The following is a 13,160-nucleotide window of genomic DNA, read 5'->3' as shown; positions in this document are numbered from 1 at the left end:
TTTTTAATCTCTAATGAGGACAGAACAAGAGGGAATAGGCTGAAAACCGGTTCATGAGTAAGCCTGTTAAAATGTGCATACACAGGCATGACAACAGGAGGAAAGGACATGAGAATTGCAGGATTTCTGTGCAGAAAAGCACCTTGTTCAATTGCAAGTGAGGATTCACCCAGCTCTGGCCAATAGGACTAACCTGGGGAACCTTCGGGATTGTCCGATGGCAAGCCGGCAGCTATTAATCCCTTTCCTTCCCAGCTAATGATACCATCAATATGACCGAGCTTCATATTTTTTAAATAGATATAGATATATATTTATATTTATATATAAAATAGTTTCTTACAAAAAACCCCAAACAAACAAAAAAATGAAAATCAACTTAAAAAAACAAACAAACAATAACAAAAAATCAAGCAGGAGCAGAGAGGGCTTGAGGCCCAGGGTCGGCCCCTGGCGCTGTCTAGAGTCTGTGGGCCAGATGCGAGCTGGGGAGGTGGAGGGGCTCAGTCGCCCTTCTGCTTGGGTGAGTGCACAGTCCCATTGGCCAGAGCAGTGCAGCTGCCTGGGGATGAGGCATTCGGTGTCTGGGAAGGGCGCAGGTAGGTGCTGAAGAGCTTCCCGTGGAGTGGGTCACGGAGGGAGAAGTCCTGGAACTGACCTGGATAGATAATGGTGAGATGGGAAAAGTAAAATTATCTAAGAAGGAGAGGATGTGGGTGCCCTGCTCTTTTCTCAGTATGTTTTGTCACTCTCATTTCTGCTTCACTTCTCAAATCCAAGTTTATGTCCTTTCAGCCTTCTAGCCAATCCCTCCCATTCTCACCTCTCAGATGTCTGCTCCCTGGCACTGGCCACCAGCCCTTGTTCCCTCCCGGCCCAGTGCTGAAGGTGCCCTGTTCCCTCCGGCCCAGTGCTGAAGGTGCCCCGTTCCCTCCGGCCCAGTGCTGAAGGTGCCCCCGTTCCCTCCGGCCCAGTGCTGAAGGTGCCCCGTTCCCTCCGGTCCAATGCTGAAGGTGCCCCGTTCCCTCCGGCCCAGTGCTGAAGGTGCCCCGTTCCCTCCGGCCCAGTGCTGAAGGTGCCCCGTTCCCTCCCGGCCCAGTGCTGAAGGTGCCCCGTTCCCTCTGGCCCAGTGCTGAAGGTGCCCCCGTTCCCTCCGGCCCAGTGCTGAAGGTGCCCCGTTCCCTCCGGCCCAATGCTGAAGGTGCCCCGTTCCCTCCCGGCCCAGTGCTGAAGGTGCCCCCGTTCCCTCCGGCCCAGTGCTGAAGGTGCCCCGTTCCCTCCCGGCCCAGTGCTGAAGGTGCCCCCGTTCCCTCCGGCCCAGTGCTGAAGGTGCCCCGTTCCCTCCCGGCCCAGTGCTGAAGGTGCCCCCGTTCCCTCCGGCCCAGTGCTGAAGGTGCCCCTGTTCCCTCCGGCCCAGTGCTGAAGGTGCCCCTGTTCCCTCCCGGCCCAGTGCTGAAGGTGCCCTGTTCCCTCCCGGCCCAGTGCTGAAGGTGCCCCCGTTCCCTCCCGGCCCAGTGCTGAAGGTGCCCCCGTTCCCTCCGGCCCAGTGCTGAAGGTGCCCCGTTCCCTCCGGCCCAGTGCTGAAGGTGCCCTGTTCCCTCCGGCCCAGTGCTGAAGGTGCCCCGTTCCCTCCCGGCCCAGTGCTGAAGGTGCCCCCGTTCCCTCTGGCCCAGTGCTGAAGGTGCCCCGTTCCCTCCGGCCCAGTGCTGAAGGTGCCCCGTTCCCTCTGGCCCAGTGCTGAAGGTGCCCCCATTCCCTCCCGGCCCAGTGCTGAAGGTGCCCCGTTCCCTCCGGCCCAGTGCTGAAGGTGCCCCATTCCCTCCGGCCCAGTGCTGAAGGCGCCCTGAATGTCCACATGGGCTGAGAAGAGTGTGACTCACAGAGGGAGAGGCCTTGGTGGGGTCCCGCCTGGCACAGCTCGGCATGCAAAGTCTCGGCAGCAGGGCGGGGTGACCCCAGCAAAAGGTGCAGGATGGTGCTGAAGCCGTCTCTGCACAGCAGGCGGCTGGGCCCCTCTGCTTGCTCCTCGGCAAACAGCTGGGAGAGAAGGGGACACAGGTCAAGCCCTCTCCTCATGCCATCACCCCATACTCTCCCGAAGGTCTGCCTGACAGGCTCCTCCTCTTCCAAGAATGCAAAATATAGGCCCTCCCTGCCCCCTGGGTCCTTTCTGCAGGAGAATTTAACCTCACAGCTGCTGTCCTCCTCCTGTTCCCAGCTAAGCCTCAATATACAGACACCGGAGCTCTGCGGTTTACAGTGTGGCACAGGGCTGGATACCAAGCACCAGCTATCTAGAAGCTACTGGTAATAGTATACCACACAGGCTTCTGGGTGGGGTGAGCACAGCTGCCATGTCCACTCCCCTCCCCCCCCCCGTACCTCAAAGGCCAGGCGAGTCAGCTCCTCTAGGCCTGTGCCCCTATCCAGAGCTGCCAATGCAAGGGCCACGTCTCGGAAGTCCACCAAACCGTTGGCATCCTGGAGTGTGAAAGAGAAACGAGGGCGACGTGGGGGACCAACCCTGCATCCTCCCTCTTCTCAGCAGGCACAGGGGTGACTCCTGTGTCCACTTCCCTGAGAACCCAGAGTCCTAAACTCTCCAGGATCCCTGATAGTTCTCTCAGGCCATGGGTTTGCTCAAGGTCTACCCCAAGTCACCTGGTGACACAGCTCTCTACCAAAGGATCTTCTAGGAATGTGAGGGGAATCCCTCAGGAATGCTGACATTACCATTAAGTTCTGACTTATCTTTGAGGGCATTCCTGGCCCCCAAGCTGGAAAAACTGATTCTCTCCTGACTCATTCTGTGTGGGAGAACTGGTCCAACAGACTTAAAGGGGGCCACTGGCCTAATTCCTTACAAAAAGACCAAGAAGGATGCCGGCCGACTCTAGGGGGAGCCATGGCATTCGGGCTTTGGTTCTGTTCTGCCACAGGCCAAGCGGTGAGGCTCTTTCCAGGGACAGTCTGTCCAATCTTAGATACCAACACACCTGGTCACACTCTGTCCCTTCAGAGGACACTGAGAGCCACAGTCTGCATCTTTGGTAAAGAAAGAGCTCCTTGGGACCACTGGTGGTTGTGCATAAACATTAAGAATCTTCTGGGACAACCTTATTATAATTCAACAGAAAAACCTGGTCAAGTCCCAGGAAATAATCTGGTTTGTCAAAATTCCCAAGAAAATTCAGAAATTCTCCGGAGAAGCTGTGGGATGTTTTTAAAAATCTGCTCAAATATAGCAAATACTCCTGGGTTTCAAACTCTTAACCGTCTAACCTGTCCAGTGCTGTCTCCTCCATGTCACCTTCCCACCCAACCTTCATGCCTCTTCTCTGAAACCCTCATGCAGTGACTTTCAAGGTCATATGATCCCTTGCCTTTGCCAATCTCTAAAAGTGGCTTTGGGAATGTATGGATCTCACTGACCAATAATTTCTGCATTGTTCCACCCCACAAGGATTAAAACATTGCTCTGCGATGCACTGGATACTCCATAAAAAAAATGAATTCCCCAGAGGACCTCAGAAGTTGGCCATCTGACAACAGCGGTTAGAACATCCAGCACTGACTCCGAATTGGCCATCTAATGCGACTGACGTGGCCACTCAGATGACATCCTTAAATGCTGAGCTCTGCGCCCTTCATCCATCCCAGCTCCTTTACCTTCTGGAAGTAGCTAAAGGCACCAGCCACGGTCTGAGGGTCAGAGAGCTGGAGCTGCCTGGCAAACTCATCCTGGTTGATCATTCGACTCCGGCCTGGCTCTGCCCCAGTGTCCACATAGCCAGGGGTCAGCCTGCAATGGAATTGTTGAAGGCAGAGAGCTGACTCAGTTTCTTTCTGGCACACCACCCAGCAGGACCTTGGGTCCAGCCCCAAGAGTTTTCCAGTGTTGGTACACCTGGTGTTTTTCTAAGATAAACGCTGACTCAAAGTCCCTTGAGAGCCATTCTTACTTTTTTTTTTCTCGGGTAATTTTACGTATCTTCCCCTTTCTTTTTCCTCCATTATCTTTTAAAAAATTCTTCTATCTTACCACTTTAAAAAAAAAATAAAATATATTTTATTGATTTTTTACAGAGAGGAAGGGAGAGGGACAGAGTTAGACACATCGATGAGAGAGAAACATCGATCAACTGCCTCCTGCACACCTCCTACTGGGGATGTGCCCGCAACCAAGGTATATGCCCTTGACTGGAATCAAACCTGGAACCCTTCAGTCCGCAGGCCGAGGCTCTATCCACTGAGCCAAACTGGTCAGGGCCACTTTTTTTTTTTTTAAGACTTTCCTTCCTCCTTCCCATTTCTTCTTACTCTTTTTCTGTCTACTAGTATACATGACACTGACCATTCATCATCATCAAGGTCACTTACCCAGCCTTTCGCAGAACCTTTCCCAGTTCCCAGAGCTGTGGCTCAAATGCTACCTTCAGCCGGCCCACCACAATCACAGGCAAGCTCCCTACAAACTCGCACTCGGTGGCTGGAATGCCCAGGGCCCTATAGGATGAAGAGGGATGGAATGGGGAGGGGAGGGGGGGAATGAGGCAGAAGAATTTTTTGAGGGTTCATTACTGAGTGACCTAATGACTAGGGAGAGGACTTGGGCTCCTTTTACCCTCATCCACCCTGTCTCAGCCCTTTCCCCCATTTTTGACTCAAAACCTCAGCCCTCCACCCCCTCCTGTGGTCCCTTTGCCCTGTATATCTGCTCCAGGAAATACTTTGTAGAACACTCACTGTGCCATAACCCTCTGGACATTGTTGGCATAGCGGGTGGGGTCCCTGCTCTCCTCTGGGCTGGGATGGTACACAGGGAGGAACTGAAACACACATACTTCCCATCAGGATCGCAAAGCCAGGTGACCACTCCATCTCTTTTCCAAAAGCTTCAGGGGTCAGTGGATGCCCACTCTCCCACCCCACCATGGGGGTCATACCTCCACATCTACGATGCTGCAGGGCTGAGAGGCTGTGAGCCAGAGGACTTTGAGTCTAAGACGAGAGAGATTTCAGATGCTCACTAATTTCTCACTACGCGCTCCTCCCACCAGGAACAGCGGAGTGGGAAATGTCTGCCCACTGATATAAAAATGGACTCCTAGCCATAAAGTCAGCTATGCAAATGTGCTGGGAGACAGGGAAGGGCCAGAAAAGCGGGAGGGAAAGTGAGAGGCTTTTCAGGGATGTGCCAGAGGAAGAACTTGCGGGCGAGAAGAGGTTTGAGTAACTGGGAAAAGGGCAAGAGGCAAGCCTGATGGTGGTGGTTTCTCAGGAAGGAAAGAGTGAAGGAGAAAATCACTTAGGAACAGGGAAGTAAGTGAAAAGGAGCTTCAACCACAGCACGGATGATGAGGTGGGATAGCTCAAAGCACTTTCAGATCACACTGGGAGAGCGGGACAAAACGGCGGGAAACACGCATCTTCCCTAGAATGCTCTCAGCCAAGAATGAAGGGCCACTGGCCTTGTCTGGAGATTGGAAGATGGGCCAGGAGTTCTCTGACAGACCCTGCTCTCCACCCTCACCCCAGGACCACCAGAACTCACACTCCAGGGCCCCTCCATGCCCAGCTGGTGGTGTCCTATGGGAGAAACAGAGGTGAGGGGAGAAAGGCGTTATTTTCTTCCTTGGAACTGGCCAATCCTCTTTGAGCAGAGGCCGGGACCCCCCCTGGCCCCACCCCCCCGCCACGTGCACAACCCATCATGGTACTAAGAGTTTTCACCCATTAGGGTGAATTCATGCTCCCTCATGCCCCTCTCTTAGACCGAGACTCACCAGACTGTTGGGGTAGCGGATGAGGACGGGCTGCACAGGGACCCCTGCGATGAAAGCTCCTAAGTCCCATTTCCACCCCCACCCCCCCAGGCAGAGGTTAGTCCACAGAGGCAGCCAGAGGGCATGAGGACAGGGGTCTGGGACAGTTCTCAAATGAGATCTGGCTTTGTTCCATTTCATTTATAATTTTTCTCTCTGACTTCTGGAGACTTTTCAGGGTCAGCTAGGCGGTTTCCTGTCTCCCATTCCTCCCCCCCCCCCCCCCCCCCGCCTCCACTTCTTGGGTTATTCCAGAATCCCTCTTCAAAACGGAGGCTCCTTTTGCCTATAGCCCTGCCACCCACTGTCATTTTATTCACCTGGTTTGAATTTAAGCAAAGCCTTCTTGTTGGAACAGGTGCCCTCAGGAAAGAATAGTACCTGGAGAAAAAACCCAGGGGGCACCAGAATGAGGTGGGGTAGGCTGAGGGAGAGGAGAGAGGAAAGAGAAGCCTCTATAGGAGCACATTAAAGGTGAGGAGAGAGTCTTAAGACCCTTACCCACCTGGGGCCACTTGCCTCCTGAGGTAGCCCGCCTTCGGACTTCCTCTACCACTCTGCGCCGAGAAGCCGGATCGTGGCGGGATACGAGGATGGCTTGGTTGAAGCGAAGAAGGGCTGAGGTCCAGAGAGGATACTAGGAGTCACTTGGTTCCTACCAGGGGACAATAACACCCACAACCTCCCCGCCTTCAACAGTAGGAGATGCTTCTCAGTTATCCCTTTGTCCTGGGGATCCTCCTTTGAGTGTATGTTGCCCTTTTAGGGAACTGACCAGAGTTCCCTCCAACACCTTCTCTAAGCCCCAGCCCTCAGAGTCTAAGATGTGGCTTCACAAATGGTGCTAATTTGCATTTCATTTGCCCACATCAGCCGATCTCTTCTAACTTCTCCCCTGCAACCTTGAGGTCAGTTCTTCTCTCCAGAGCATGTCCATCTGATTCCTGTCTTTTTTTTTTTTTTTTTTTTTTGCCCATAGTTGTCATCTCTCCCATTTACCCCTTAAACTCTCTCACCTCCAATGACCGGCACAGAAAGGTTCTCAGCTCGGGACACAACCTTGGGCAGGTCACAGGGCAGAAGAACAATGGGGTCAAAGAAAGTAGAGTGGGGGGCGGCAACAAGGACAGGGGCTTGGAGGCGAGAGGCCCGCTGGCCCCGAACACGAATCCGGAGGAAGCCCAGGAGGAAAAAGAGCAGGCGGCTGAGGCCCAGCACCCCGTTGTGGCACACAGTCCTGCAGGGCAAGGTGGGGCGTCAGTGGAGGCAGGGAGTGTGACCCTCACTCACCCAGGTGTAGGCGCCTGGGAAAGCAGGTGCCCTTCTTTTGCCCTCTATTACTCTGGCCAAGGGGTGCAAGTCTCTAGTTACTCTGGGACACAGCAGGGCACATCACTTAGTGATGAGGTCCTGGGTACCAGGGCTGAGCCTGGCTGACTCGTCTCACCTTGCCAGGCTGGGCACCAGAGCTTCAGAACCCTCCCTCCTGCTCTCCTCTAAGAGGGAGCAGAATAAACAGCAGGAAACTAGTGAGGAAAAGTAGGGTGTCCGGGAGCTAATCCCCCACTTACTTCCTCCATCCTGTAAGTGGCTCCTGCAGCTGCTCCTCAGAAAGACCAGCTACTTGCAGCCAGGCAAAGGGCCAGAGGAGAAAGAGGACGATAAAGGCCAGAAGCACTCGGATGGGGGCCAGCAGTGCCCCTAGCAGGCAGAACTGCAGAGGGTGGGAGAGAATGCCACTTCAGGCCTGGGAGATGCTCCCCCAAAGCTTCCTTTCCCCATAACGGATAGACCCAGGAGCAGAGAGCCACTACCCACTCTGGACCAGGAGATAAGGAGTGTAGAAACAGGAGACCGAGCTGGCATCCAAGGTGGGATGACGATACCAACGAGAACAAGTGAATAAAAGATTAACGGGACGAGGGGCCTCCTTTTCCTACCCTTCAGTTGGTCTCCATCCCACCTAGAAAATCGAATGCATCTAGAACTTGGAGAGGCTGTTGGGAGTCTTTAATGATAACCTACGGGAACACACCCAGCACAGTGCTTGACGTGCAGTAGGCTGGAGATAGTTCCTCCTCACCCACGTCCCGTTCCATAAATAGCTCCTAGGTCCAACAGAAACCAGGAGAGGATGTTTCTTTCCATGTTGGGCCTGGGAGATAGAGGGATGGAACGCACAGAGATCCCCTCTTCAGGCCGCAGGCCAGTCTCTAGTCTGCCCACCAGCACTCCCCTAGTACGGGGGTGGGGTGGGGAAGAGAAGAGCTCGGCCCTACTCCGAAGGATAAGGGGTTGCCAGGAGGCAGGGTGACTCCAAGGGCTGCCCAAGGGAGAGTGCAGGTAAACAAAACGAGCCCCAGGAGCTCGCCTCAGGGGAGGCGATGGCAGCAGAAACCTAGGACACTCCCCACACCACTCCTCAGTTCCGCTAGGCTGGTGCGACCCCGCACTTCCTGTAGCCAACCCCGTTCTCAGCCCTCCCTACCCCGGAGGTGCTGCAGTACGGGGTGGGGGTGGGGGGAGGAGTGAGAAGAGGGGGCGTTGGAAGGGCACCAGGGCGCAGACTCCCGGCCCAGAAACCCGTTTCCTCTAATTCAGAGCCTCGGAGATGCACTCAGCACGCCCCTGCCCCCACCCCCGGCTTTCCGTAGCCCTGCAACTCCTTCCTAGCCCCTCGGCCTCCGCAGGAGGTAATCCGCATTCCCCGCGCCCTCCATCTCCCCTACCCCTTGCTCCCCTGCAGCCCTCCATCCTCACCCAGCCAATTCTTCCACACCTTGGAGCGTGTCTGTCGCTCAAGACCGCGTCCTCTCCAGGGCTCCTAGCTCATCCCCCCGCCACCCCCACGTGCGCACCCCCGACTGCCGCCCCGCAAGCCTCTCCACCCCGTCCTTTCCGGATCCCCATCCCTATTTTTGCCAGGTCTCCAAAGGGCTTTCTTTTCCAACCCCCAAGCGTCTTCCCGACGTCCCACACCCACACCTTACCTTAATCCTCTGGAGGCGGGAGAGATGTAACTCGTGCACGAACGGGTTGGGGGGCGTTGAGGGTCCGGAGGTGGGCTCGAGGGGGACGCAGCCCCCCGGGCGTCCCTGGCTCATAGCGGCGGCAGAAGGCGGGAGGGAGGGCGCCCGGCCGCGGCCCCCGGCCCCGCTCTGCAGATCTCGCAGCTGCGGTGCAGCGGCGCGGCGGCAGCGCTCTGGCCCGGGCCCCGCCTGGTGCGGGGCGCTGAGGGGCGGGGAGCGGGCGGCGTGGCCCGGCCCGCGTTGTCAGGGCGCCGGCCGAGGGGCGGGGCTTCCAGCGCCCGAGCGCCCCGGCTCCCCCGCGCCCGCCGCGGCTCCCGCAGCCCCTCCGGCCATTGTTCCGCGGAGGCCGGATGCTGGGGCGCGGCTCCCGCCTGCGGATGCCCGCGGGGCCGGTTCTCCGGGCCTTCCTCTCCGACTGTCCGGCCGCCGCCTCCCCGCGGGCCTCCCGCTGCGAGCGGGTTTGGGATTTCGAGGTGGGCGTGGAGCCGAGATCGCGCTCCGACTGGGCTTGCGGGTCGAGGTCGCCCTGCGGGCGCAGGCTGGGGTGGGGACCTCCGGCGGGTGGGGATGGGGGGGCGGGGGCGCTGTGCGCGGAGGCCGGCAGCTCCGGGCGAGGCGGGGTCCAGGTCTCCCGCCCCCGGCCGCTGCTTCCCCTCGGAAGCCCACCACCTTCCCTTCCTGGGCCGGGCGAGGACCGGAGGCGCTCTCGCCCTCCGGCGGCCGCGGTGCGCCTCACACGTCCTCATCCTCATCCCTCTCCGCACGCACTTCCTGGCAGCGCAAGATGCTCACCTGTTCTGGTGTGAGGGCTCCTGGCATCCGCGAGCAGCCAGCTACCCTCAAGACGCTGGCCCACGTGCTTCCCCGGAGCCCACAAGCCAGGAGGAGGAGGCCAGGGGGTCCCGGGAAAGCTGGGATGGCTCCAGAGGCAACAGTTTTTCCTTCTAGTGTCTCTTTTCTATTGCTGTCTCCCTCTCTCCACTGTGTAAGAGGACACATACCCTCCACCCCCAAACTACAAACTATCCTAGAAAACTCATAAACGGGTCAGCCGCTGTTTGTCAGGTGATGGTGAGTGAGATCAGGGAATTGGGTGAACTTGGAGACCCATAGCCAATAACACAATCAGAAAGATAATAATACCTTGACAAAAAGGAATAACCTTCACTGCGTGTGGAAAGAAGCAGCCTTCCGTTCACCTTGTTTCTTCTGCAACCCTGTCAATCACCACTTCCTGAGGGTGGTGAGGACTGTGAACGAAAGAAGCCACCTGCTAACCTGACAAGCTCAGGGGAGGCCTGTGTGGCAGTCTTGAAAACTCAGAGACCTAGAATAACCACAAAAGATGGTCTGAAAATTAAATATTTAACTACAAACAGGTTATAGTGGGCAGTCATGTCCTAGGCCGATATTTTCCCTGACAGCGATCAACTTAGATCTTTCCTGAGCCCATTTGCCTTTTTGCCTCTAAGATAACATATCTGTGAGATGTCTGGGTAACTTGTAACTTCCTTTTTTTGCTGGAGCCCCTGGGGCACAACCAAATGTGGTGGGGGCCAGGACAGATGCCTCAAATTCCTTCATTATCATGTTAATTGTTCCTGTACCCACCTAAGTATGTGTCCATCATTTTACTTTTTGTCCAATCCCAGGGGTTTCCCACCATTTGACTTTATCCCACCTCCTTAATCCGTCACCAATGAATTTCATGTAGCCCACCTATGTCCCTCCTTTGATGGCAATGTATAAATACAGATGTAACCCGCCATTCTTCGGAGCATTAGCTCAACTCATTGAGGTTCTGCTTCCCGGCATATGTCGACAGTTTGGCTCAAATAAACTCACTAAAATTCTTTACATGTTTCAATGGTTTTTTTTCCGTTAACAGGACAATGGCAGATCAATGGGCAGCGGGGTCATTGGGTGCCTCATTCTTCATGAGAATGCCTTACAAATTAACACTCTCTATATCCTCAGGGTGTTTCTGAATGTGACACCTAGGACTGCTGGAGCCGTTTTGCAATTACCCTGAGGGTAGCCAAGTGGTGAGATGCAAAGAGTCTGGATCTTTGATGACAAAAAGGAGCCTCTGATCAAACCAATTTGAAGTCTGAAGTACTTCTGGATTTCCTGTTGTATGAGAAAATAAAATTTCTTGCTTGTTAAGCCAGTTTGAGTCAGAGATTTTCCTGTGTGCAAAAATCCACTGTATTAGTTTTCCACTGTTGAGTAATAAATTGCCATACAATTAACAGCTCAAAACAGCCTTCACTGCCCCGCCCAGTGGTTGAGTGTCCACCTATGAACCAAGAGGTCAGCATTGGATTCCCCGTCAGGGCATATGCCTGGGTTGTGGGCTCGATCCCCAGTGTGAGGCGTGCAAGAGGTAGCTGATAAATGATTCTCATCATTGATGTTTCTATCTCTACCTCTCCCTTCCTCTCTGAAATCAATAAAAAATATATATATATATATATTTTTAAAAAGTAATGGAAAGCTACATTGTTAAATAACAGCAACAAGAAAACATTTCAAGAACTCTGCAAAGGGTGCATGTTTGTTTCTAATTTATTTAATTTAGCTTTGTTTTTTTTAATATATTTTTTATTTATTAATTTTTTTAATAATAGAAGATCCCTGAAAGGCATAGCTAAATTGTGTGTGTGCTCCTAAAAACAAGACAATAGGCTCAAAATGGAGAGAGTTGCACTATGATCCCTGTCACCAAACCAAGACTTAATTATAGTTTTGGTTCTCCCCAAATGGAATCTTAAACCAATCCATCAAGAATTATCTAATCAGGGGCAGGTTGGGAGGTGGCTGTGGTGGTAGCAGTGACATGGTGGTTGGTGGCTGACCTGTTCTGGTGTTCGGTGGAGTTTCTGGATGTTGGTTTTGCTGCTGCTCCTAAGCCTCCCAGCCTCCCCAGCTCTCAGCTCTGGACACCCCTGGCAGTGGGGTCAGTCTACCACCCTCTGTTCTTTCCGAGAAATGCCACTGATAGCTCCTTTCCTCATGTACCTGGCATAAGATAGTTACATAGATTGTGTCATTTAATCCCCCCTGCAACTGAGACAGTGACACAGAGAAGGCAAGGAACTTGCTTAAAGTCACAGATCCAAAATGCACTAGAGCTTGAAGTTGATTGCAGGCTGCCCACTTCCCTTCCATCTTGCCCATCACCAAATTGAATGCCTGGCCAAGTGCCATATGCTTTACCAACGTTTCCACTATTTTTTAAACCCTGGGAGAGCAATATTATTTCTACATCTGAGAATTCCAAGTGACTTGCACAAGAACACCAGCCCCACCTTGTCTGATGGTGGCAAACCCTGGAAATTTACAATATCACATGAGGCCTCTGTGTTTCTCTCCACCACCCTGTTTGTTTTTTTTTTGTTTGTTTTTAAACAGCTTTATTGATGTGAACCCTGAGAAGAAATATATTTGCCAAAGAGTGTGGTTTAACTGGGCCCAAATTCATAACGGGGGTCTATGGCTGTTGCTAACTGACGCCTCTCACGTACTCTGCATTTCAGAGGTCACAAGCTATGCTGTCAGCCTCCTGCACTGTGCTGTGCCCCTGACTCAACCCTTGGTAGGGAGTTCCTGGTTTCCTCTTTTCACCAGATTCTTTTTTCAGGAGCTAACAGGTTGGACTGCTCTTCAGTACAGAAAGCACACGCGGGATGTCTTCATTCTGGGTTCACCAAGAATGTCTTGGGAGAGAGATGAACTTGGGGGGAAAAAAATCACAAACTTTAACATATTCAAGACAGGCTTGAAATGAGAAAAAAAAAAGTTTTAGGAAGGGAGCTCACTGCATAAAGGCATGTGTGAGCAAGGGAGAAGGGGTGATTCCATCTCTGTGGTTCTGAGTGTACCACAGTGCTGAATGTATCTATGTTTAATAAATGTTTTCGGGTGCTTAGAATCTCAGATCTTTTAAAAAACTTTATTGATTGATTTTAGAGAGAGAGGAAAGAAGAGAGAGAAACATCGATTTGTTGTTCCACTTATTTATGCATTCATTAGTTGATTCTTTTTTTTCTTTCATTTTTTTTAATACTTGACAGTACTATAGATGTCCCCTAATTCCCCCCCCCCCCCCTTAGACTCCTGTTGGTTGATTCGTATATGTGCCCTAACTGGGGATCAAACCCACAACTGTGGTGTATTGTGATGATGCTCTAACCAGCTGAGCTACTGGGCCAGGTGAGAGTCTCAGATGTGTTTTTTTTTAAATTGAGTTTAATTGAGAGAAAATGGGAGGAGTTGAGAGAGAGATAGATAGAGAGAGAGAGAG

The 13,160-nt window shown here is 53.3% G+C and overlaps 1 protein-coding gene across 3 annotated transcripts; it reads right to left on the bottom strand.

Annotated features, from left to right (window-relative positions):
* Positions 1–328: 328 nt before the first annotated feature.
* On the bottom strand, positions 329–9,546 carry LPCAT4 (lysophosphatidylcholine acyltransferase 4). Of its 3 annotated transcripts, none has more exons than XM_079769792.1 (15): positions 8,816–9,546; positions 7,861–7,980; positions 7,397–7,539; positions 6,842–7,062; positions 6,331–6,443; positions 6,146–6,206; positions 5,787–5,845; positions 5,555–5,589; positions 4,947–5,001; positions 4,747–4,829; positions 4,381–4,506; positions 3,670–3,802; positions 2,383–2,481; positions 1,881–2,037; positions 329–658 (listed from the first exon to the last, which is right to left on the bottom strand). In XM_079769792.1, the coding sequence occupies exons 1-15, from the start codon at positions 8,927–8,929 to the stop codon at positions 504–506; spliced, it is 1,674 nt and encodes a 557-aa protein (XP_079625918.1). In that variant the 5' UTR covers positions 8,930–9,546; the 3' UTR covers positions 329–503. The 3 variants fall into 3 exon arrangements, with proteins under 3 accessions (XP_079625918.1, XP_079625919.1, XP_079625920.1); XM_079769793.1 differs by having other exon boundaries at positions 5,787–5,830; XM_079769794.1 differs by lacking the exon at positions 7,861–7,980.
* Between the last annotated feature and the right edge of the window lie 3,614 nt (positions 9,547–13,160).

The sequence above is a fragment of the Cnephaeus nilssonii genome (assembly GCF_951640355.1).
Source record: "Cnephaeus nilssonii genome assembly, chromosome: 4".
NCBI lineage: Eukaryota > Metazoa > Chordata > Mammalia > Chiroptera > Vespertilionidae > Cnephaeus > Cnephaeus nilssonii.
The sequence above is the reverse complement of the archived record's forward strand: the minus strand, read 5'-3'. Positions and strand labels throughout refer to the sequence as shown.

Excerpts from the sequence above, each read along its gene's own strand:
- LPCAT4 (XM_079769792.1), bottom strand. The coding sequence starts at position 8,929 with ATGAGCCAGGGACGCCCGGGGGGCTGCGTCCCCCTCGAGCCCACCTCC. Across the intron at positions 6,207-6,330 it reads CAGGAGGCAAGTGGCCCCAG|GTACTATTCTTTCCTGAGGG; the intron begins GTGGGTAAGGGT and ends TTTTTTCTCCAG. Across the intron at positions 5,590-5,786 it reads TCCGCTACCCCAACAGTCTG|GACACCACCAGCTGGGCATG; the intron begins GTGAGTCTCGGT and ends TTTCTCCCATAG.